Below are 25,186 nucleotides of genomic sequence, written 5' to 3'. Positions count from 1 at the left end.
TATCTATCTATCTATCTATCTTTCTATCTATCTATCTATCTATCTATCTATGGAATAATGTCCAGGGTAGGAGGAAGAACCCTTGTCTGTTTGAAGCAACTGTGAATGTTGCAATTAGCAAGATTGAATAGCGTTGAGTAGCCATAAAGCTGCAAAGTCAATCAGTGAGTGTATCTGCATAGAGGTATCCTGGCCTCTGTTGCCTGAAGGCATGCTCAGTTTGGGAAGAGTTAACTGGCACTTGTTGTTTGCTGCCTGGAGTTCAATGTATTTTCATTGAACATAATTAAAGCATAGTGATAAATCACAAAAACAATATGTAATTATAGGTTGTGAAATATTTATTTCTAATTACAAATAAATGAAATTTTTGTTTTAAAGCAGTGATTCCCAACCTTCCCAATGCCTCAACCCCTTAATACAGTTCTCATGTGGTGGTAACTCCCAACCATAACATTATTTTCGTCGCTACTTTATAACTGTAATTTTGCTACTGTTATGAACTGTCGTGTAAATATCTGATAAGCAGGATGTATTTTCATTCACTGGACCAAATTTGGCACAAATACCCAATACGCCCAAATTTGAATACTAGTGTTGTTGGTGGAGGGGGTTGATTTTGTCATTTGGGAGTTATAGTTGTTGGGATTTATAGTCAACCCAAAATCAAAGAGCATTCTGAACTCCACCGACAATGGAATTGAACCAAACATGGAACACAAACTCCCATGACCAACAGAAAATACTGGAAGGGTTTGGTGGGCATTGGCCTTGAGTTTTGGAGTTGTAGTTCACCTACATCCAGAGAGCACTGTGGACTCAAATAATGATGGATCTGGACCAAACTTGGCATGAATATTCCATATGCCCAAATATGAACACAGATGGAGTTTGGGGTAAATAAGACCTTGACATTTGAGAGTTGTAGTTGCTGGGATTTATAGTTCACCTACAATCAAAAAGCATTCTGAACTCCACCAATGATGGAATTGAACCAAACATAGAACACAGAACTCCCATGACTAACAGAAAATACTGGAAGGGGTTTGGTGGGCATTGACCTTGAGTTGTAGTTCACCTACATCCAGAGAGCACTGTGGACTTAAACAATAATGGATTTGGACCAAACTTGGCGTGGATACTCAATATGCCCAAATGTACACACTGGTGGAGTTTGTGGAAATTAGATCTTGACATTTAGGAGTTGTAGTTGCTGGGATTTATAGTTCACCTACAATCAAAGAGCATTCTGAACTCCACCAGCAATAGAATTGGGTCAAACCCTATAAGCAACAGAAAATACTATGCTTTCTGATGGTCTTTGTCAACCCCTCTGACACCTCCTTGTGACTTCCCAGGGGTCCTGACCCCCAGGTTGAAAATACACTGTTTTAAAGCATAGTGTAGCATGGGTAATAATAGTCTTATTATAACAACAGTAATCTACATTACTAAGGTTTGCAACAGTATGCGTAAAAAGCCAATGTCAGTGTGAAGGTTGAGACTGCTTCTTTTTCACCAGATCAGAAATTCTCGGGGCAGTCTTTGCAAGAGCGCAACGAAGATAATCTTCCACAACAAGTCTACCTCTGAACTTAGACCTGATAACCAACAAGCTGGAAAACCCAGTTTCACAAAGATAGGTTGTTGGAAATGGAAGAAGAAGGCGCAATACAGTCTCAGACAAAACAGGATATGACTGCAAACAGTTGATCCAGAATTTTGTAACTGGCATCGTAGAGAAATCAGTTCTCGCTGCAGTGCTGTTAATAAGTTCAACGAACTCCTTTTGTGCTGCCTCAGGAACATCTTCAACTTTGACTGTGAATGGGTTTCTGGCCAGTGCAAATGGGGCATCAAATAAATTCGGAAAGTATGACGAAATTTCATCTGCAAGCATGCGCAAGTGTTCTTTCACCGAATTTATCATTGCAATCCTTTTGTCCGGTTCAATGTCGTGTTCCTCCAAGAAAGAAGATAAAGTAGGGAACATGTAGATTTTGTTTTCGTCCAATTTTTTTTGCCAAAGCTGAAGTTTCTTTTGGAACGATTGGACCTTTTCGGACAAATTGAGGCACGTTACATTTGCTCCTTGCAGCGATAAATTGAACTCGTTCAAGATGGCAAAGATGTCAACCAAGTAAGCTATTTTCTGCAGTTCGCTCTTATCGCTGAAAATTGCTTCGTACTGCGGTTTTGCTTTCTGGTGAAAAAACATCTTGAGCTCGTCGTGAAGCTCAAAAATACGTTTTAAAACTTTCCCTGTTGACATCCATCTCACTTCAGTGTGAAATAGCAGAGCATTGTTTGGTGCATCCAAGTCACTGCACAGTTGCGAAAACAACTGACTGTTTAACGTGCTCGCCTTCACGAAATTGACAGAACCTATGATGCTTTTCATTACTTCTTGCAACTCTTGCGGCAGTGTCTTCGTTGTTAATATTTGCCGGTGAATCATACAGTGAGTTCCGATGACTTTTGGTGATTTGTTCCATACCAAACGTTGAAATCCGGATCGACATCCTAGCATAGCTGGAGCACCATCTGTGCAAACACCACAAACTTTTTCCCAAGAGATGTTTTGCTCTGTCAGAAACGAATCAACTGTGTCAAATACCTCACGCGCAGTTGTTGTCGTTTCGAGAGCTTTGCAAAAAAGAAACTCGTCTTTAAAGTCGCCATCATGAATATATCTCACATAAACCATTAACTGTGAACAGTTTGCAACATCTGTAGATTCGTCAAGCTGGATACTAAATATTGGAAGTGGGGCAGATTTAATTTCCTGGACTACCTGATCAAGAATATCAGCAGACATGTCATGTATTCTTCTGCGGACAGTGTCATTGGATAAGGAAACTGCACTCAGTTTCGTAACAAATTCTTCTCCGATCATCACTTGAACAATGTCTTTCGCCACTGGCCACAGCAAATCCTCGCCAATGGTGTCAGGTTTCATAGATCTGGCGATTCTGAGCGCCACCAAATATGAAGCTTCAAGGGCTGATACGTTTTGTTTGCGGCGCTCGCCACCAGTGTCAACTCTGGCTTTCTTGAGTCCATCAGCTTTGCTTCTGAAATAGCTGGCATCCTTGCCAGCAAAGCTGAGGTGCTTGCAATCAAAATGGCGTTTTAGTTTGTTCGGCTTCATCGATTCCGCTGCTAGAATTTCACAACAAATAACACATTGCGGTTTCTCGACTCCTGCTATAATTACTGAGGTGAAACCATACTGTAAATAATCCTCACGATATTTTCTTTTCTTAACGTTCTTCTCTACACGATCCAGTGTCATGGGATGGTTTGCTAAAGAAAATAATATATAACAATAGCTTTATTAGTACAAAACATGATACATGCCATAGTTCAGTCAGTACAGTTCACTAAAGTTTCCTATGATTTACTATTCTCTGTGTAGCCCTTGTGCTGGCAGTACTGCTGACCAAAAGGTCGGCAGATTGATTCCTGGAAGTGGGGTGAGCTCCCATTTGTCAGCTCCAGCTTCCCATGTGGGGACATGAGAGATGCCTCTCACAAGGATGGTAAAACATCCAAGCGTCCCCTGGGCAACGTCCTTGCAGACGGCCAATTCTCTCACACCAGAAGCGATTTGTAGTTTCTCAAGTCGCTTCTGACATGAAATTCTCTGTGTTATTTTTTTTTTACATCTGTTACTATCACAGGGGGGGCAGTACTGACATCAACCACAGCTGAACTTAAAAAGACCGATTAGCACCCAGATTAAGTTCCCATGGTACAGAATTCTTTTTGCAGTATTTGATATCACAGTACATGATTTTACTTTTACCCAGTAATTATCATTCATGAACTGTCGTTTTACCTCCAATGTTGCTGCTCTCAACACCGAAGTGACTTGCAGTTTCTCAAGTTGCTCCTGACATGAAAAACTAAAACTAGGCTGTAGTAGGTTTTTTGGGCTGTATGGCCATGTTCTAGAAGCATTTTCTCCTGACGTTTCCCCTGCATCAGTGGCAAGCATCCTCGGAGGTTGTGAAGTCTGTTGGAAACTAGGCAAGTGGGGTTTATATATCTGTGAAATGTCCAAGGTGGGAGAAAGAACTCTTGTCTGCTTGAGGCAGGTGTGCAAGTTGCAATTGGCCAGCTTGATTACCATTGAATGGCCTTGCAGCTTCAAAGCCTGGCTGCTTCCTGCCTGGGGGGATCCTTCGAGAGATTGTTAGCTGACCCTGGACTTTCCACAGATATATAAACACAATATTTCTAGTTTCCAACAGACCTTATCTGTTGGATGCTTGCCACAGATGCAGGTGAAACGTCAGAAGAAAATGCTTCTAGAATATGGCCATACAGCCTGAAAAATCTACAACAACCCAATGATTCCGGCCATGAAAGCCTTCGACAATACAAATACACATGTGATTGGTCTGCATAAGTACATTATGGTGCCAACTATGTCACATACACCTTTATTTGCATGGTGTGTATGTGATGGGGTTGGCTCGATTATTTATTTATTTATTTACCCAACATGACTATAAATTTATTTATTTATAGTCATGTTGGGTACTCTTATGTGGGTATATCTGCACGTGGGGCAGACCTGCCTGGAGACGGATAGAGAGCGGTGTGTTGTTTCCTAACACCATTGGAAATATGTGTTTTACGATGGTCTTAGGCAACCCCTGTACTTTTCACTTTTGCTTTGAGAAAATGTGTTTTTCCATTTCTGTTTCAGCCTCTAAAAGGAAAGTAATTAAAGATAAAGAAGGCAAACTTGGCTTCCTTCACCAGGGGCTATTCAGTGGGTTTTGCTGGACATAATTATTCTATAATCAGGACAATCAGATGTTCTTTTCCTTCCTGATGTGGGTATAATTCACTTTAAAAAAAAGATGCTTCTCTCACATGTTCTGGGTATTCATGAGATTTATCTTCAATACAATGTCTCTGATAGTTTAACAAATTTGATCTCAGAAAGAGGTTTTCTCAACATTTAGGACACCCAGGTTTCCCTTCAATATGAATTCTCCATTGTCTATGAATGATCTTTTCACTTTTCCTGCATTTATTTCATGAATACAGCTTTCCTTGCATGTATCTACCATTTATTTCTTTTATGCATCCTTTGATGATGTCGATGAGGGTCCAAGATCTAGAGACACTCGCTGGAACACCTCAGCAAGCGAGAATCCAAAAGTGGCAGGCTAAAACTCAGAACCTCAATCTATGTCTGATACCAAATGAGACTCCCTCCTGGGCACACAGAAAAATGGGCGACTTGGAAGGCGCTGAACAGACTGCACTCTGGCACAAGATGCAGAGCCAACCTTAAGAAATGGGGTCACAAAATGGTGTCGATGACATGCGAGTGCGGAGAAGAGCAAAACACAGCCCACTTACTACAATGCAACCTGAGCCCTGCCACATGCACAACGGAGGACCTTCTCACAGCAACACCAGAGGCACTCCATGTGGCCAGTTACCGGTCAAAGGACATTTAATAGAATGCCAAGTTTGCAAACTTTGTGGTTTTTCTTTTTTGTTTTTAAATACAATACAACTGTTTGTTTTGCTCCTGACACGATAAATTAATAAGCTTTTGAGACAATCTTCCCCAGGAGACTCTGTGACAATCCCTTTAACCACATTTGGGGAACTAAAACCTTCCCCAAATTAATGTCTCATGGTTTTGTTTAGCCTATTCCTGCCACAAGAAATGCCTAGACTTCTTGACTCCTTTGGAGGTCACAGAAGCCCTTTCCTCTCCCCCCTTAGACTCACATCTTTCTTCACACGTCTCACTTCTTTCTTCACACGTCAACAGTTCGTCTTCTTGGTTTACGAGTGGCACTGTCTCAGGCCTCTGCTCCGGCTCATCCCCTCCATGTTGAGACGCCTGCACTCTAAGCGAAGTTGCCTTCCCCTCACCTGTAGACAAAGAGGGAGAAATTCTGTCCATGCTCAGGAGACCTTTGCTCCAAACTGCCTCCTTCTTAAGAATGCCTAGGTCCTGCAGCACAACTATATGGTCAAGGTCTGCTGGAAGCTGGTCACAGAATCGTATTTATTTATTTACAGCTTTTATATTCCGCCCTTCTCGCCCCGCAGGGGACTCAGGTCGGATTACAGTGTACACATATATGGCAAACATTCAATGCCAATTTTGACATACAATGTATACAGACATAGACAGAGGTTATTTAACTTTTTCTGGCCGCCAAGGGAGCTGTCACTTTCATCGTCCATCTGCGACACTGATGTAGTACTTCCGCATTCCCCGCATGCTTTTGCTGAAGTCTTTTTTTATGGCCTCATAAATTAGTTAATTTAGCCTCCCCACACTTTAAGGTGGTAGCTTATTTTCCTACTTGACAGATGCAACTGTCTTTCGGGTTGCAAAGGTCGACAACGGGCTACACAATTGGTTGGAAACCCACTCCAACCCGGGCTGGCTTCGCACTCATGACCTTTGGTCAGAGTGATCTTAATGCAGCTGACACTCAGCCAGCTGCGCCACAGTCCCGGTGTATTGGGGATCTAAAGATTCCTAAAGAGAACATTTAAATTAAATCCATACATTATACAGTCTGTAAGTGTGGAGGACCTCTCTCTCTCTCTCTCTCTCTCTCTATATATATATATATGGTACGTGAACCCATCTCTGCAGCTTCCTTTCCTCTCAGTACCTTTCCACATAGCCATATGACCCAGAATATCGAGGCAGATAATCTGTTTTGAACTGGGTTATCTGAGTCCACACTGCCTTATAACCCAGTTTAATGTGAACTTTATACAGATGTGTGGAAAAGGGGCCTCAATTTCATAAAGTGACAGGTCATGGATCTGAGCTGCCCTTACCAAACGGCTGGGCATTTCCGCCGTTCTCCTGCAGGACTTGCGAGTTGATGGTCTGTTGGTCCGGGTGGGACAGTGTCTGCTCAACCCTCTGCAAAGAGACGCCTGAGTTCCTGCAGTCCAGGAGACCCTGGAAATGCAAGACATGTCCATCAACACAACAGTCAGGCCCTCCTCATGCGCAACAGCACTGACATAGAAACTGATCTGCTTGTGCTTCCGCTGCATTAACTCTACAGTGTAGATCAGTGGTTCTCAACCTTCTTAATGTCACGACCCTTTAATACAGTTCCTCATGTTGTGGTGACCCCCAAGCAAAAAAATATTGTTGTTGCTACTTCATATCTGCAACTTTGCTACTGTTATTATGTAAATATCTGATATGCAGGATGTATTTTCATAACTGGACCAAATTTGAATACTGGTGGGGTTGGGGGAATTAATTTTGTCATTTGGGAGTTCTAGTTGCTGGGATTTATAGTTCACCTACAATCAAAGAGCACGCTTTACTCCACCAACGATGGAATTGAAGCAAACTTGGCACACAGAACTCCCATGGCCAACAGAAAATACTGGAAGGGTTTGGTGGACATTGACCTTGAGCTTTGGCGTTGTAGTTCACCTACATCCAGAGTGCACTGTGGACTCAAACAATGATAGATCTGGACCAAACTTGGCATGAATACTCAATATGCCCAAATATGAACACTGGTGGAGTTTGGTGAAAATAGACTTTGCCATTCAGGAGTTGTAGTTGCTGGGATTTATAGTTCACCTACAATCAGATAATTATGAACCGCACCAATGATAGAATTGGGCGAAACTTCCCACACAGAACCCCCATGACCAACAGAAAATGTTGTGTTTTCTGATGGTCTTTGGCAACCCCTCTAAAAACCTCTCGCAACCCCTCCAGGGGTCCCAACCCCCAGGTTGAGAACCACTGGTGTAGATGCATCCTTAAATGTGCTGACGTTCCTCTTGCATTTGTCAGAAATATTAAAAATTAACTAGGTATTTTTAATTACAAAAATGTGAGTCAAGCGCTGAAAGGTGCAGTTCAATATAAGCTGGTGTGCCTGTAGCATAGTATGTTAGTTGCCCTCAGTCTAAGAGATTGCGTGCAATCGTATTATTTTGCTATAAAGAAAAGCCTCTTAAGGAAGAGATAACATTGGTGTGTGTGTTTTTTGTTCTTTTATGAGAGGTGCCCCAGTCTGAGAGAGACCTCAGTGTTAGTAGCCTCAGTGTGAGGTAGTATTGTAGTTCAGCTTGTGATTGTGTCTGATGTCAATGGGGATGATGGTTTTCTTGGGCCTGTGTCTGATGTCAATGGGGATGAGGATTTTTCTGAGCCTGAGTCAAGCCCAGGCCTTGCTGAGAGGTCCAAGGTCTCTCATGAACTGAGCACTTTTCCTAGAGATTCCCAAGGTCAAATTCCTGGGAGAGACCCACAGCAGTTTTTTTTTTTGCTGAGAAACTGTCTTCTGAGGATGATTTATCAGGTGCAGAATTTAATGAGTTTGAATATAGAAAACAAGACTTTTGTAAACTAAGACAAAGTTCTCAAGATCATCTTAGTCCATCCGTCTGCTGGAAAAGAGAGACAAGAAATCCTTATGTGGCTGAAAGGGCAAACAAAATGCTTTCCTTTCGGTTCATGGGGCAGGAAAAGCTTTATATGATATGAGCATAGGATTTTAGCTCAGTCTCGTTAATACTGGAGTTTCATGATGGTCTTGTCTCCAAGTGGATTTTTAATTTCATGTTTCAAGTTTTGCCAGGTTTGTTTTGGGCATTGGATCTCTATGCTATCTTATTCTTTTGGGTTTTGGATCTTTGGATCTTGTGTTTTTACCTTTGTATTCTGAAATTCATGAACTATCTGTACCCTTTGGAAAATACTGTTTTGGACTATACTATTTTTTTATCATTTTTATTGCTTTGCCTTTATATATCCTTCAATAAACTGCTTGCTCATTTTACTTTACTGGTGTGGCATTTTAAGGACAGAGATGTTCCTGCTCTGGTATGCAACAGGTAGGCCTCAGAGTTAGTAGGCCTCAGTATGTGAAAGGCCTGATAATTAGAAGGCCTGGGGTGAAAAACTTCGGTGAGAGAAGCCCTGGTTGAAGATCTTGTGTGTGAAGCTACAGTGTGAAATCTGCTGTGTGTGAAAAGGTACAATGAGAAACTCCTGTGTAAGTTCAGTGTGAGAGCTTTGTGAGAGCAAAGCTTTTTATCTGCATGAGAAAGAAGCCCAGTGCGGAAGCAAAGAAGGAAGTATAAAGAACTTTATTTGTGTTATGGAAACCTTGTAAATACAGCAGTCTCGGTTATCTGACATAAATGGACCAGCAGAACATTGGATAAGTGAAAATGTTGGATAATAGGGAGGGATCAAAAAAAGCCTATTAAATGTCAAATTATGTTATGATTTTACAAATTAAGCACCAAGACATCATTTTTTACAATAAATCAACAGAAAAAGCAGTTCAATACACGGTAACGTTATGTAGTAATTACTGTATCTACAAATTTAGCACCAAAATGTCACAATGTATTGAAAATGCATTGAAGTTAATGTTAAAAATTGACTACAAAAAAGATAGAACAGTATAAATTGAATTTACAGTAACAAAATTGTCAGAAGTTAACTCCGTAAAAAATTATCTATTTATTTATTTCGGATATTTATATCCCGTCCTATCTCGACCTCCACAGTACGACTCAGGGTGGTTGACAACAAAAGTATAAATATACATCTTAGGTAAAAATAGTATAAAACATTATAAAAACAGTAAAACCGAGCAATCGCCAGAACTAAATCATCATCCTACACACAGTCCATTCAAGCCCATCAGAGTGCATTAAACCACAGGTCTACCATCACATCGATCTAGTCCGCAAACGTCTGATCCCACAGCCAGGATTTAACCTTTTTCTGGAAGGGAAGGAGCGGATCTGATTTCACTTGGGAGGGAATTCCATAACCAAGGGGCCACCACAGAGAAGGCCCTGTCTCTTGCCCCACCAGCCGTAATTGCGATGGACAGGTAAACTAGGCCAGAACCACTAAGGGCTATGAATTGTGCTTGGAAGCTAATAAGCAGCCAGTGGAGATGACGTAGCAAAGGTGTTGTGCCCTCTCGATATCCTGCTCCTGTGAGCAACCTGGCTGCTGAGCGTTGGACTAGCTGAAGCTTCCGAACAGTCTTCAGAGGCAACCCTATGTGGAGTTCATTGCAGTAATCTATTTGGGATGTAACCAGAGCGTGGACTGCAGTGGCCAAGTCCGACCTCCCAAAGTATGGGCGCAGTTGGGGCACAAGTTCCCCTGGCCACCGCTGAGACTTGTGGTTCCAGGCTCAGCGATCTATCCAGGATCACTCCCAAACTGCAACCCTGCACCTTAAGGGGGAGTGTAACCCCATCCAGCACAGGCTGTAACCCTATCCCCTGTTCGGCCTTACGACTGACTAGTGCAACTTAAAAAAAATCTGTGATCCTTGCCTGCTTTCCCAACAATAGCTATTTCTTTGCTGCCAAGTCTCGCCATCTTTGCAGCATCATTATGTTGATCCCCGTAGCTTCTTGTTGCCCGATGTATGTCATTGCGGTTTCTAGAGCCCTAACCTCATCCTTGTGTTAGATTCTGAGCGGCTCGACAGTTCAAGCTTGGTCACCAATTTCGTCACCATCGCCATCACTATTGACAAGAGCGACAATGTCTTCATCAGTTATTTCATACTGATCGTCATCGTTCATCCAACTTTCCACTTCTTGCAAAGACGCATTCTCACACCCGGGGATACGCTGTACTAAGGGTAGAATGCTTTCTTCGGATTCATCTGTGCTTTCCCTTTTTATAATGTCATCTTGATCTCCGCCTAATAATGTCTTCCATGCTCTGGCAATTGTTGGAGCCCTAACGTCCGTCCAGGCCCTTGCAACCCAATAAGCAACTTCCTTTACACTGATGCGTTTCAATTTTTCAATAATGTCTTGCCCTCCTTTAATTTCGTCTATCATTGTTGACAGTAGATTCCTGCGATAGTTCCTTTTGAGCGTTACCAAAATGCCCTGCTTCATCGGCTGGCATATGGCGGTTACATTTGGTGGCAGAAAAATAGCCTTAATGTCCCCATCTTGAAGCTCCTCTGCATCAGGGTGCGTCGGGGCGTTGTCTAGCAACAAAACTGCTTTTCTGGGGAGGTCCTTTTCTTTCAAAAATTTCTCCGTGGAAGGAACAAATTCCTTTAAAAACCAGTCTTTGAAAATTTCACTGGTCATTGACGCACTTCTTTGGCTGTAGTATTTTACAGGAAGCGCATTATTTACAATTGTTTCAAAGGCACTTGGGTATTTGGACTTCCCAATCATTACAAGGTCCATTTTGTGGTTTGCTGTAGCATTGCTGCATGCTAAAATGGTCAGCCTTTCTTTACTATGCTTATAGCCAGGGGATGCTGCTTCCGTTCTGGCTGCAAGGCTCCAACTGGGCAACATTTTGTAACTGAGGCCGGTCTCATCACAATTAAAAATCTGATCACTTGTTAGGCTTTCAGTTTCAACAAAGTCTTGAAATTTTTTCTTGAATGCCTCCAGTTCTTGATCATTTGATGACAGCTTCTCACAACAAACACTGAATTGACGGATTCCATAACGTTTCTTCCACCTGTCGAGCCAACCACTGCTTGCTGTAAAATCTAGGTCCCCTTCATTAAATTCCTTTCGAAAATGCAACGCCTTTTGCTGCAAAATAGGTCCTGAAATAGGCACGCCTATGTCTCTGAATTGTATGAACCAAACATACAAAGCTTCACTGACTTTTTCATAGCGACACTTTTTCATTGTTTTCCTCTCTTTTAGTGCACCATCAGTAACTCTGGAGGAACACCATTTTTCTATCTCCAATCTGTTTTTTTTCCATTCTCCTACAGTGACCCGTGCCACGCCATACTCATTGGCTACCTTCTGCATCATCTCTCCTTTGTCCAGTCTCTTGATTGCCTCAAGTTTCTGTTCCATTGAGACAACAACCTTCTTTCTTTTCGTTGCCACACTCGCGGAAGAAAAGGACCATGTGTGCACCTGTGGTGAGAGGGGTCCGCTGCTTCTTTGGGAGTGTGGCCACACCTGTTCTTGTTGCTCCCGGTGGTGTGGCACTGTGGCGGGCGCTTGATGCACGGGGGGGTTTGCTGCGTCTTGCTGTTTGAAAAAAAACACGCTGTTCAGAAAAGGAGTAGCACTCAGCAGGCCCTTCCATGTGCTGGGCGCCCATCGGGAGGGGCGGTGAGGTGCCACGGTGTGGGGATCAAGCCCAACAGATCCACCAGTGTGCGTGCATCTGGCCCGCACCAATCACGTCCTGTCCCTCTCAGCAGGCGCTTGGTGTGCGAGGGGGTTTGCTGCATGTTGCTGTTTGGGAGGGAAGGAGCAGGGCCCCCATTTCTTCTGAGGCTTCCCCTTTCTGCTTCCTTCGGGCTACAGCTCCCTACCCCGCTCATCCCAGCGGTAAAGGTGGCGGCAAAACTAGGAGCCTAACCTCTCCTTCCTGCCTCCTCCAGGCCCCAGCTCCTTACCTCACTCTCTCCCTCACTCACTCACACACTAGGATGGGTACCGGCAGCAAAGGTGGGGGCGACAGCGGTGCGTGAACCAGGAGCTTGGCCTCCCCTTCCTGTCTCCTTCGGGCCCCCACTCCCTACCACGCTCATCCCAGCAGCAAAGATGACAGCACCAGCCGCCGCCTTTGCTGCCGGGACGAGTGAGGTAGGGAGCGGGAGCCCAGAGGAAGCAAGAAGGGAAGGCCAGGTTCCTAGTTCTGCCACTGCTGCTGCCTTTGAAGCCCTCCCTCCCTCACTTGCTCACTCACCCGCTCTCCCTCACTCACCGGGCCAGGTCCTGGTGGCAAAGGCAGTGGTGGCATCCATCCGGAGGGGTGGGACACGGCTGGTGCAAGCTGGTCGTTCCCACCCGGTGGACGCAGTGTGTACTATATTTGCGCCACAGTGCCTCGCTGCCTGGAGCAGCGGGGACGGTTTGTGCATGCCATTTTTTTTTTTTGGGGGGGGGGGGGGGAGTAGGATTGTTGGATAATATGAAGTGTCAGATCAGCAAAGGTTAAATAACCGAGACTCTACTGAAGTGCAACCATATTATTTTGCTACAAAGAACAGCCTCCTAAGGAAGCGATAACAGTGTGTTTTTTGCTCTTTTTATCACTTTGGGGTACTGGTGCTGGGTCACGTTGCTGCTAATAAGTTACTCTGCTGTGCATTTATGAGGAGGGTCTTTTGCAAATACCACACTTGCCACAGGCATGGGCAAACAGGCATGGTTCTCCAGGAGTTGAAGTTGTGGGAGTTGAAGCACAAAACACCTGGAAGGCCCAAGTTCTATAGCCTGATCTACAGCAATGAGCTGACAGAGTGAACTTTCCGCAGTCTGTATTTGGGTTCTTGAAAGTAGCATTCAGAATCCAGAAGAACAATTAAATAAACTGTTAGCCGTGAAGCTATCCGTGGTATCCATGGAGGGTTAAGGAATCAAATACTAGCAGATATCAAGGACATACTTTTGTGGGGTCTCACCAAAGTAGATTAGAGTGAGACTATGACTTCCCTCGATCAAGACACTCAACTCCTATAGGTGCAACCTAGAATTGCATTGGCCATTTTAGCTGCCACATCAGACAATTGGTTCATGTTCAGCTTGCGGTCTATAAGAAACCTAGATGATCCCTTATTGTTATTATTAGCCGTGATTATTGTTATTGCAGGCTAATACTTTAGATTTGGACATAACTAAATGAGATTACATACCTCATCCAGCCCATCTTCTGTCTTAATTTGTACTTCAGGAGGAAACACTGAAATGGAAGGACTTGGGCCTTTGATTCCACCACCTGCAAAGAATAAATGGGAATTCTTCCTCTTAGAACGCAAACGGGTTGGACAGAGTAAAAGGCAGATGCTGGGCAAGTGTAACCTACCCTCCTCTCAATTTATTCAAAAAGAAATCACTCAAACACCTTTTCACCCCATGAGTCATGTTTGTAGTTCTACAAGGTATTTATCCTTCTCTGCCAAAGAGAGCTGATGCCTCCCTAAGTTACCGCCCCCATGATCCCATAGTACTGAATCATAGAGCCATATTCGTTAAAGACTACATGAGTTCTACAGCATACGTGTAGCCTATGTGTGGCACATTCATTCTCACAGATCCATGAAGCCTTACCTAGCAAAGGGATCTCGGCCTCCTTCACCGGCTTGGCTTCTTCATAGATCTGTCCCTGAGCAGCACGTAGCGACTTCCCTTCCGCCTCCAGGGACCCAACACGCACATCCAGTGATGGTCCCTGAGAAACAGGAAGAGAGATTTTGGAAATGAAGAGAAGGAAAAGGAATTGTCTCAGTTTAGTGTTCTTGTTTTAGATTTGGTTTTGTTTGACATAGATTTAAAAAACCCTGTAGACTTGGAAGAGGCTCATCTAGTCCACCGTTTCGTAAATTGTGGGTCCTGACCCCCAAATGGGGTCCCTTTAGCTCAGTGTCGGGGTCACGGAAAATTTGGCAATAGATGTTTCCTGACCGCCACCTACTGGGTGTTTTAGACATTTAGCCGAATCTGTTTGCAGTGTTTACAGTGGACTCTGCAAAAAAATGGTTCACCTGTACTTCATAAAAAGAAAGTCAAAGCACTCCCAACAGATGACCACCCAGCCTCTGCTTCAATAGCCCCTGGAGCCTCACCAAATGGCATCCCTTTCGCTCAATGTTGGGATCATAGAAAATTTGACACTGGAAGTTTTCTGAATGCCACCTAGTGACTGTTTTGAACCCAAATCTGTTTGCAGTGCTTACCGTGAACTCTGCAGAAGATGTACTTCATAAAAAGGAAAGAAAGCCTGTTTAGCAAGCCTTGCAAATGCTTTTTTTTTGTCGTGTCAGGAGCGACTTGAGAAACTGCAAGTCGCTTCTGGTGTGAGAGAATTGGCCATCTGCAAGGACGTTGCCCAGGGGACGCCCGGATGTTTTGATGTTTTTATCATCCTTGTGGGATGCTTCTCTCATGTCCCCGCATGAGGAGCTGGAGTTGATAGAGGGAGCTCATCCGCTTCTTCCCAGATTCGAACCTGCGACCTGTCGGTCTTCAGTCCTGCTGGGACAGAGGTTTAACCCACTGCGCCACCGGGTGCTCCTTGATTTTTTATCAGTAAATATTTTATAAACCCAAGATATAGTATACATACATATATACCCAGGTGATACAGAAATTTGTCAGGTGGAAAGGGGTTGCTCATGCAAAATTTTAAGCTCTGTCTAATCCAAGTCCCATTCTGTCATGCAAAAAATACAATTAAAGCACTCCCAACAGATGGCCATGCAGCCTCAGCTTCATTAGCACTTAGAGCCTCACCTGCCACTGGGTTGAATTGGTCTCTTGCTGTCTCTTGAGGAGGAAGTCCTCTGCCAGGGCCACAGCCTGGGAACAGGTCTCCGGCCCTGCGCCTCGGACCCATCCTTGCAGGTCTTGGGGAAGACTGGCCAGGAATTGCTCTAGAACCAGCAGCTCCAGGATCTGCTCCTTGCTGCGTCTCTCCGGCTTCAGCCACTGACTGCAAAGCTCCTGGACTTGGCTGTAAACCCTTCGCGGATCCTCTACTTCTTGGCAGCAGAACTGCCGAAAATGCTGGCGTTGCAGCTCCGCTCTCAGGGCCTCCACTCTCAAGATGGCTGCCTTCACTTTCTCATAATCATTCCTGTCTCCAGCTTCCAGGCTCCAAAAGGCCTGCTCTACTTCTCCGCTTAATGCGGGTAACAGCCGGGCCGCCCACTCTTCCTTTGGCCACCGACAGGCTTTGGCCACTTGCTCGAAGGAGGCCAGGAAGGCCTTGGCCTCGTCCCACGGCGTTTGCTCAGCTGGCGGAAGCTTTCCCCATGTGGAGGAAGGCGACTGGAGGGTCTTCAGGAACTCCTGCCATTGGGCTTCCCAGAGCTGCATCCTTTGACCTGGAAGCTCGTTACGTTCTTCCACCGCTTTCCACATTGGTCCGTTGGGCACATATTTGGACTGAATCCTGCTTCCAGCTTTCCCTCCTTCTCTTCGCATTCCTTGCTCCAGCTGCAGACTTGCGGGATTCAGCTCCTCCATCCCCTTCCTCTCTTCAAACCAATCCAGTTCTAGAACAAAAAGTCACTAGTGCTCCTTCAACGTAAGAGTCGGATGACCTTGCTCTGAATGTGCAGGAGCAAAGGGCTGCCGTTCTTTCCTTATCCAATGAAACGACTCAATACAGGCAATTCTGGCAGTGAAGAGACATATTCCTGAATGGAACAGAATTCAAAATAATGAAATGTAGAGGGGGAAATAGAATAAAAATTCACTTTGGATGGAATCTCTCCAAAAATCTATTCCTTTGGCTTCTCAAAGGGCGGTAAGAGTGGAATAAGTCTGTCTCTCACAGAATCCTTGAGTTGCAAGAGAACCCCAAAGGACAGCCAGTCCCATTTTACCAAGCAGGAAGACACAATTCAAGCTCTCCGAACAGATGGTCACCCAACCTTTGTTTAAAAAAACCTCCAGAGGTGGAGATTCCATCACACTCCAAGGCAGCAGCATGTTCCATTGTCAAACAACTCTTAACTTCAGGAAGTTCTTCCTAATGTTTAGGTGGAATTTCATAGAATCATAGAATCAAAGAGTTGGAAGAGACCTCATGGGCCATCCAGTCCAACCCCCTTCCAAGAAGCAGGAATATTGCATTCAAATCACCCCTGACAGATGGCCATCCAGCCTCTGTTTTAAAGCTTCCAAAGAAGGAGCCTCCACCACACTCCGGGACTGAGAGTTCCACTGCTGAACAGCTCTCACAGTCAGGAAGTTCAGTGCTCCTTGGATGAGGGTGAACTACAATTCTATTGTTGGTGGGGTTCAGAATGCTCTTTGATTGTCAAGGTCTATTTTCCCCAAACTCCACCAGTGTTCACATTTGGGCATATTGAGTATTCGTGCCAAGTTTGGTCCAGATCCATCATTTTTTGAGTTTTCCTCTTTGATTGCAGGTGAACTATAAATCCCAGCAACTACAACTCCCAAATGTCAAGGTCTATTTTCCCCAAAACCCACCAGTATTTAAGTTTGAGCGTATCTGGTATTTGTGCCAAATTTGGTCCAGTGAATGAAAATATATCCTGGATATCAGATATTTACATTACTAATTGCTGTTTTGCTGTTTTAATGTTTTTAATGTTTTATTGCAATATGACGTTTGAGCAGTCTTTCGCATTTCCCTTTTTTGGTATGGGGATATAAGTTGATTTTTTCCAGTCTGATGGCCATTCTTGTGTTTTCCATATTTGCTGGCATATGGCATGCATCACCTTGACAGCATCATCTTTTAAGATTTTAAACAGTTCAGCTGGGATCCCGTCGTCTCCTGCTGCCTTGTTGTTAGCAATGCTTCTTACGGCCCATTCCACCTCACTCCTCAGGATGTTTGGTTCTAATTCATTCACCACACCATCAAAGCTATCCTCGATATTATTATCCTTCCTATACAGATCTTCTGTATAGTCTCGCCACCTTCTCTTGATCTCTTCAGCTTCTGTTAGGTCCCTGCAATCTTTGTTTCTTATCATACCAATTTTTGCCTGAAATTTACCTCCAATGTTTCTAATTTTCTGGAAGAGGTCTCTTGTCCTTCCTATTCTGTTGTCTTCTTCCACTTCCATGCATTGCTTGGAGATATGATAGCCATGTATAAATATGTGAGAGGAAGCCACAGGGAGGAGGAGGGAGCAAGCTTGTTTCCTGCTTCCTTGGAGACTAGGACGCAGAACAATGGCTTCAAACTACAAGAGAGGAGATTCCATCTGAACATGAGGAAGAACTTCCTGACTGTGAGAGCCGTTCAGCAGTGGAACTCTCTGCCCCGGAGTGTGGTGGAGGCTCCTTCTTTGGAAGCTTTAAAACAGGGGCTGGATGGCCATCTGTCAGGGGTGATTTGAATGCAATATTCCTGCTTCTTGGCAGGGGGTTGGACTGGATGGCCCATGAGGTCTCTTCCAACTCTAGGATTCTATGATTCTAGGACCACAATTCACACAAAGAACCCGCATGACCCACCAGGCATGTAGCCGGGGGGGGGGGGGGGCTTGAGGGGCTTCAGCCCCCCCCCTCCCCGAAATTCTCATGGTGGTTCGCGAAAAGGCCTTACCGGTGCATTATTTAAACTGTTATGTTTATTCATATCATGATCTGATCACCATAATCAACATATCCCATATGCATGGGGGTATTGCGGTAATGATACAAAAGGTTTGCTAGGCTAGACCCTTTTTCACTCAGACTCAGCCCCCCCCCGAACCCCTCCCCTGAAATTTTTTTATCCCCCCCCCCCCCCCCCCCCGAAATGAAATCCTGGCTACGGGCCTGTGACCCACTCTACATCCTGGTGCTGATTGGAAGAATTTGGAGATGGATGATGGGACTTGCAGTCCCATCACTCACTTCCTGAGACCACTGAGACCTTCTCCAATGACTGATCAAGACCAAACTTGGCACACAGAGTCCCCATGACCCACTCTACATCCTGGTGTACTTTCGAGGAGGACAGACCATGGATGATGGGACTTCAACTACCTCCCTTCCCAAGACTGCTGCAAGCCTCATCTAATGTCCGATCAAGACTAAATTTGGCACACAGAGCCCCCATGACCCACTCTACATCCCAATGCTGTTTGGAGGAGGACGGAGATGGATGATGGGACTTGCAGTACCTTCACTCACTTCCTGAAATCGCAGCGACACTTAGCCAAATACCAAGAAAAACTTGGCACACAGAGCCCCCATGACCCACTCTACATCCTACTGCCGTTTGGAGGAAGATGGACAATGGATGATGGGACTAGCAGTACCATCGCACACTTTCTGAGACCTCTGTGAACCTCATCTGATGACTGATCAGGACCAAACTTGGCACACAGAGCCCGCAAGACCCACTCTACATCCTGGTGCTGTTTGCAGGAGGATAGATCATGGATGATGGGATTTGCAGTACCTTCACTCACTTCCTGAGACCACAGCAACATTAATCCAATTACCAATAAAGACCAAACTTGGCACACAGAGCCCCCATGACCCACTCTACATCCTACTGCACTTTGGAGGAGTATGGACCATGGATGATGGGACTTGCAGTCCTATCACTCACTTTCTGAGACCGCTGTGAATCTCATCCAATGACTGATCAAGACCAAACTTGGCACATAGACCTCTCATGACCCACTTTACGTCCTGGTGGGGTTTGGCCAGGGATGGACCATGGATTATGGGACTTGCAGTACCTTTGCTCAATTCCTGAGACCATTGCAACCCTCATCCAATTACCGATAAAGACCAAACTCGGCACACAGAGCCCCCATGACCCACTCTACCTCCCGATGCAGTTTGGAGGAGGACGGACCATGGATGATGGGACTTGCAGTACCTTCACTCACTTCCTGAAATGACAGCAACACTTATCCAAATACCAAAAAAGACCAAACTTGGCACAGATCGTCCCCTTGGCCAACTCAACATTCTGGCGGAGTTTGGGGGAAGAACAGACTATGGATGATGGGACTTGCAGTACTTTCACTCACTCTCTGGGACTGCTGTTGACCTCATCCAATGACTGATCAGGACCAAACTTGGCACATAGATCTCTCATGACCCACTTTACGCCCTGGTGTGGTTTGGCCAGGGATGGACCATGGATGATGGGACTTCAAGTACCTTCATTCACTTCCTAAAAACAATGCAACCATCATCCAATGACCATAAAGACCAAACTAGGCATACAGAACCGCCATTATCCACTTTCTCTAATAATCCGGGCAGCGCCGGGTCCCCAAGCTAGTTGTTAAATATAATGAAAGAGGCCACAGCATTGAAACACTTTGCCCTAATCTATTGAAAGGTGATACCAATCTTCCTGTAAAGCAATGTTTCTCAACATTCCTAATGCCGCGACCCCTTAATACAGTCCCTCATGATGTGGTGACCCCACAAGCATAAAATTATTTTCGTTTTTTCTATTACTGTAGAATCATAGAGTTGGAAGAGGCCTCATGGACCATCCAGTCCAACCCCATTCTGCCAAGAAGCAGGAAAATTGCATTCAAAGCACCCCCGACAGATGGCCATCCAGCCTCTGTTTAAAAGCCTCCAAAGAAGGAGCCTCCACCACACTCCGGGGCAGAGAGTTCCAATGCTGAACGGCTCTCAGTCAGGAAGTTCTTCCTCATGTTCAGATGGAATCTCCTCTCTTGTAGTTTGAAGCCATTGTTCCGCGTCCTAGTCTCCAGGGAAGCAGAAAACAAGCTTGCTCCCTCCTCCCTGTGACTTCCTCTCACATATTTATACATGGCTATCATGTCTCCTCTCAGCCTTCTCTTCTCCAGGCTAAACATGCCCAGCTCTTTAAGCCGCTCCTCATAGGGCTTGTTCTCCAGACCCTTGATCATTTTAGTCATCCTCCTCTGGATCATAATATAAATATCTGATATGCAGGATGTATTTTCATTCACTGGACCAAATTGGGCACAAATACCCGATCCGCCCAAATTTGAATACTGGTGGGGCTGGGAAAGGGGATTAATTTTGTGATTTGGGAGTTGTAGTTTCTTGGATTTATAGTTCACCTACAACCAAAGAGCATTCTGAGCCCCACCAACGCTTGAATCGAACCAAACTTGGCATACAGAACTCCCACGATCACCAGAAAATACTGGAAGGCTTTGGTGGGCATTGACCTTGAGTTTTGGAGTTGTAGTTCACCTACATCCAGAGTGCACTTTAGACTCAAACAACGATGGATCTGGACCAAACTTGGCAGGAATACTTAATATGCCCAAATGTGAACACTAGTGGAGTTTGGAGAAAATAGACCTTGACATTTGGGAGTTGTAGTTGCTGGGATTTATAGTTCACCTACAATCAAAGAACATTATGAACTCCACTAACGATATAATTGGGCCAAAGTTCCCACACAGAACCCACAAGACCAACAGAAAATACTGTATTGTCGAAGGCTTTCATGGCTGGAATCACCAGGTTCTTGTAGGTTTTTTCGGGCTATAGGGCCATGTTCTAGAGGCATTTCTCCTGACGTTTCGCCTGCATCTATGGCAAGCATCCTCAGAGGTTGTGAGGTCTGTTGGAACTAGGAAAATGGGTTTATATATCTGTGGAATGACTGGGGTGGGGCAAAGAGCCCTTCTCTGCTGAAGCTAGGTGTGAATGTTTCAGCTGACCACCTTCATTAGCATTTGAAGGCCTGGCTGAGCCTGGGAAAATGTTCTGTTGAGAGGTATTAAGATGTGCCTGGTTGTTTCCTCTCTGCTCTTTTGTTGTTGTAATTTTAGAGTTTTTTAATACTGGTAGCCAGATTTTGTTCATTTTCATGGTCTCCTCCTTTCTGTTGAAATTGTCCACATGCTTGTGGATTTCAATGGCTTCAAGCATGTGGACAATTTCAACAGAAAGGAGGAGACCATGAAAATGAACAAAATCTGGCTACCAGTATTAAGAAACTCTAAAATTACAACAGCAAAACAACAGAGGGGAAACAAACAAGGACATTAATCACCTCTCAACAAAAGTTTGCTCCAGGCACTATCAGGCCATTATATGCTAATCAAGGTAATCAGTTGAAACATTCACACCTAGCCCCAGCAAACAAAAGTCCTTTGTCTCACCCTGATCATTCCACAGATATATAAACCCATTTTTCCCAGTTCCAACAGACCTCATTACCTCTGAGGATGCTTGCCATAGATGCAGGTGAAATGTCAGGAGAAAAATTGCCTCCAGAACATGGCCCTATAGCCCGGAAAAACCTACAACAACCCAGAAAATACTGTGTTTCCTGATGGTCTTTGGCGACCCCTCCCCAGGGGTTCCGACCCCCAGGTTGAGAAACGCTGCTGTAAATGCATGCACAATTTTCAAGAGGAAGCCAGGAAAAGGGCCTTTCCCCCTCTCCCACCAAGGTTGTTTTGTCCCCACGTGCAGCGCCCTGGCTCCAGGCGAGGGGACCTTGGGAGTTCTAGTTTCACAAGGCCTTGAGCCTCCCCTGCCGAAGAGGGCCAGCTGCAGCCTGCCTCGCCTGCCTGCCTGCCTGCCCTGGCCTCTCCCCCTCCTGCCTGCCTGCGACTCACCCACGAGGAAGGAAGCTTCCAATGCCCAGCTGAGCAGCAAGAGGGAAGGAACTCCACCGGAAGGAAAGACAAGGCGGGAAGGAGGAGGAAGAGGAGCTTGGCCAGGCGGAGCCGCAAGTGCGCTGCTGCCCCCGGTGGCCGCCCCAGGCATTGCAGCCCTTTCCCTTCCAGAGAGAGAGAGAAGGGGGTGTTGTTTTGATTGCTATCATTGCTATGATCTGGTCGCTTCTGGGCTCCAGAAACAATATCATACGAAAGCTGACTGGCACAACTTGGCGATCACAACCAGACACAGTGAAGACATCTGCCCTTGCGCTTTTCTACTCTGCTGAGTACGCATGCCCATTGTGGAACACGTCTCACCACGCTAAACTGTGGATGTGGCTCTTAATGAGACATGCCGCATTATCACGGGGTGTCTGCGCCCTACACCACTGGAGAAATTACACTGTCTAGCCCAGTGTTTCTCAACCTGGGGGTCGGGACCCCTGGAGGGGTCGCGAGAGGGTGTCAGAGGAGTCACCAAAGACCACCAGAAAACACAGAATTTTCTGTTGGTCATGGAGGTTCTGTGTGGGAAGTTTGGCCCAATTCAATCGTTGGTAGGGTTCAGAATACTCTTTGATTGTAGGTGAACTATAAATCCCAGCAACTACAACTCCCAAATGTCAAGGTCTATTTCCCCCAAACTCCACTAGTGTTCACATTTGGGCATATTAAGTATCCCTGCCAAGTTTGGTCCAGATCCATCGTTGTTTGAGTCCATAGTGCTCTCTTGATGTAGGTTAACTACAACTCCCAAACTCAAGGTCAATGCTTACCAAACCTTTCCAGTATTTTCTGTTGGTCATGGTTCTGCGTGTCAAGTTCGATTCAATTCCATCATTGGTGGAGTTCAGAATGTGCTTTGATTGTAGGTGAACTATAAATCCCAGCAACTACAACTCCCATGGGACAAAATCAATACCCTCCCCCAATCCCACCAGTATTCAGATTTGGGTGTATTTAGTATTTGTGTCAAATTTAGTCCAGTGAACTCAAATACATCCTATATATCAGATATTTACGTTACGATTCATAACAGCAGCAAAGTGACAGTTATGAAGTAGCAATTAAACTAATTTTATGGTTGCGGGTCACCATAACACGAGGAAGCGTATTAAGGGGTCATGGCATTAGGAAGGTTGAGAACCACTGGTTTAGCCGGTATTGCACCACCTGACATCCGCCGGGAAATAGCAACCAATAGTGAAAGGACCAAGGCAGTGACATCTCCGGCTCATCCCTTGTTTGGATATCAGCCAGCACGTCAACGACTTAAATCAAGAAATAGTTTTCTAACATCTACAGAGACACTCGCTGGAACACCTCAGCAAGCGAGAGTCCAAAAGTGGCAGGCTCAAACCTCAATCCGTGGGTGATACCAGATGAGAGACTCCCCCCTGTGCACACAGAAGACTGGGCGACTTGGAAGGTGCTGAACAGACTGCGCTCTGGCACCACGAGATGCAGAGCCAACCTTAAGAAATGGGGTCACAAAGTGGAGACCACGACATCCGAGTGTGGAGAAGAGCAAACCACAGACCACGTGTTACTATGCAGTCTGAACCCTGCCCCATGCACAATAGAAGACTTTCTTATAGCAATGCCACAGGCACTCCAGGTGGCCAGCTAGTGGTCTTCTCTGCCATTACCCTGCGTTTGCTCACTCCTTCCTCCGTGTCCTTGCTCTGTAATGGCAGCTACACTTGACTAACGGTCAACCACCAACTGTCTTCTCTTCCCTTCCGATGGGCTGTCAATCACCCTCCCAGCGTTCCATTCTCTCCCCATCTGACCAGCTGACCAAGAAATCTCCTACATGAAAAAAACACACTTCCCATTGAAGCCCATGACATCACACATGGCAAGAAGGGAATGATACAATAAGTCAGATAGATATTGATCCTGTCCTTATAACCATTGGAGGGAAATTCCTACCTATCCTTTTTGTCCAGTCGGCATAAAAGAAAATGTTTACTAATCCTCATCTTTGGTAATGAATATCTCTTATTAATCCTATGCACACACAAGTTTTCAAAAACGATAAAAATCCCAAACTCTAAACCACTTCAGTGTCTTCTCTGTGTAGGCTGACATGATGGTTCCCGTTTAGATTACTGCAACGCTCTCTACGTGGGATTGTCTCTGAAGACTGCCCAGAAGCTTCAACTAGTCCAACGTGCGGCAGCCAGACTACTAACAAGAGCATACTACTCCTCAGTCAGCTTCCGAGCACAATTCAAAGTGCTGGTGTTAACCTATACAGCCCTAAACGACTCCGGCCCAGTTTACCTGTCCGAACGTATTCTCCCCTATGAACCAGATATGGAAGGAGGAGGATGAACAACGATTTTAGTGTGACGCCTGACCATTGCAGTTATTGATTGTAATTGCTGTTTTAATGTTTTACTGTAATATGAATTATGATGTTTTATTGATTGTCTGTGTTATTATGGTTGTAAACCGGTCTGAGTCCCTCAAGAGAGGCGAGAAGGCTGTTATATAAAACTTTTACATAAATAAATAAATAATAATAAATAAATAAACCATCAAGATTGCTAAGATGGTCTGGAGGGGCCCTGCTCTCAGTCTCACCGGCCTCACAAGCGCGTGTGGTGGGGACGAGGGACAGGGCCTTCTCGGTGGTGGCCCCTCGACTCTGGAACTCCCTTCCACTGGAGATCAGAACAGCCCCTTCTATCTTGACGTTCAGAAAACAGGTGAAAACTTGGCTCTGGAAACTGGCATTCGAAGAATGAGCCAAGTTCCTGTGATATGGGTGGATGTCGACGAATAATGATTTTATGATGACGACTGACCATTGCAATTACATGACTGTATTTTGTTTTTAATGTCTTAGTGTAATTTGGAATACGATGTTTTGAATGATTGTTTGTAATATTGATGTTGGAAACCGGCCTGAGTCCCTCGATGGAGGTGAGAAGACCGGTATACAAAACTGCGAAATAAATAAATAAATAAATAAATTGTTGTCAGAATGATCCAGCATTTATTTCTGTGTTCTCAAATCATATGCTGTGTCAACAGAAAGGAAGAAAGCATGAAAATGAACAAAATCTGGCTACCAGTATTAAAAA

At 44.9% G+C, this 25,186-nt stretch overlaps 1 protein-coding gene across 3 annotated transcripts; it reads right to left on the bottom strand.

The window, feature by feature from the left end:
- Window positions 1-323: 323 nt before the first annotated feature.
- On the bottom strand, window positions 324-22,114 carry LOC132765881 (protein FAM200C-like). Of its 3 annotated transcripts, none has more exons than XM_060760144.2 (7): window positions 22,047-22,114; window positions 15,262-16,169; window positions 14,080-14,200; window positions 13,665-13,747; window positions 6,841-6,967; window positions 5,764-5,910; window positions 324-3,306 (listed from the first exon to the last, which is right to left on the bottom strand). In XM_060760144.2, the coding sequence occupies exons 2-7, from the start codon at window positions 15,994-15,996 to the stop codon at window positions 1,487-1,489; spliced, it is 3,033 nt and encodes a 1,010-aa protein (XP_060616127.2). In that variant the 5' UTR covers window positions 15,997-16,169; window positions 22,047-22,114; the 3' UTR covers window positions 324-1,486. The 3 variants fall into 3 exon arrangements, with proteins under 3 accessions (XP_060616127.2, XP_067321239.1, XP_060616128.2); XM_067465138.1 differs by having other exon boundaries at window positions 5,785-5,910; XM_060760145.2 differs by lacking the exons at window positions 324-3,306; window positions 5,764-5,910; window positions 6,841-6,967 and adding an exon at window positions 9,117-12,048.
- Between the last annotated feature and the right edge of the window lie 3,072 nt (window positions 22,115-25,186).

Source organism: Anolis sagrei, chromosome 2 (assembly GCF_037176765.1).
Source record: "Anolis sagrei isolate rAnoSag1 chromosome 2, rAnoSag1.mat, whole genome shotgun sequence".
In the NCBI taxonomy this organism is placed as follows: Eukaryota; Metazoa; Chordata; class Lepidosauria; order Squamata; family Dactyloidae; genus Anolis; species Anolis sagrei.
This window is presented reverse-complemented; position numbering and strand designations above follow the sequence as displayed.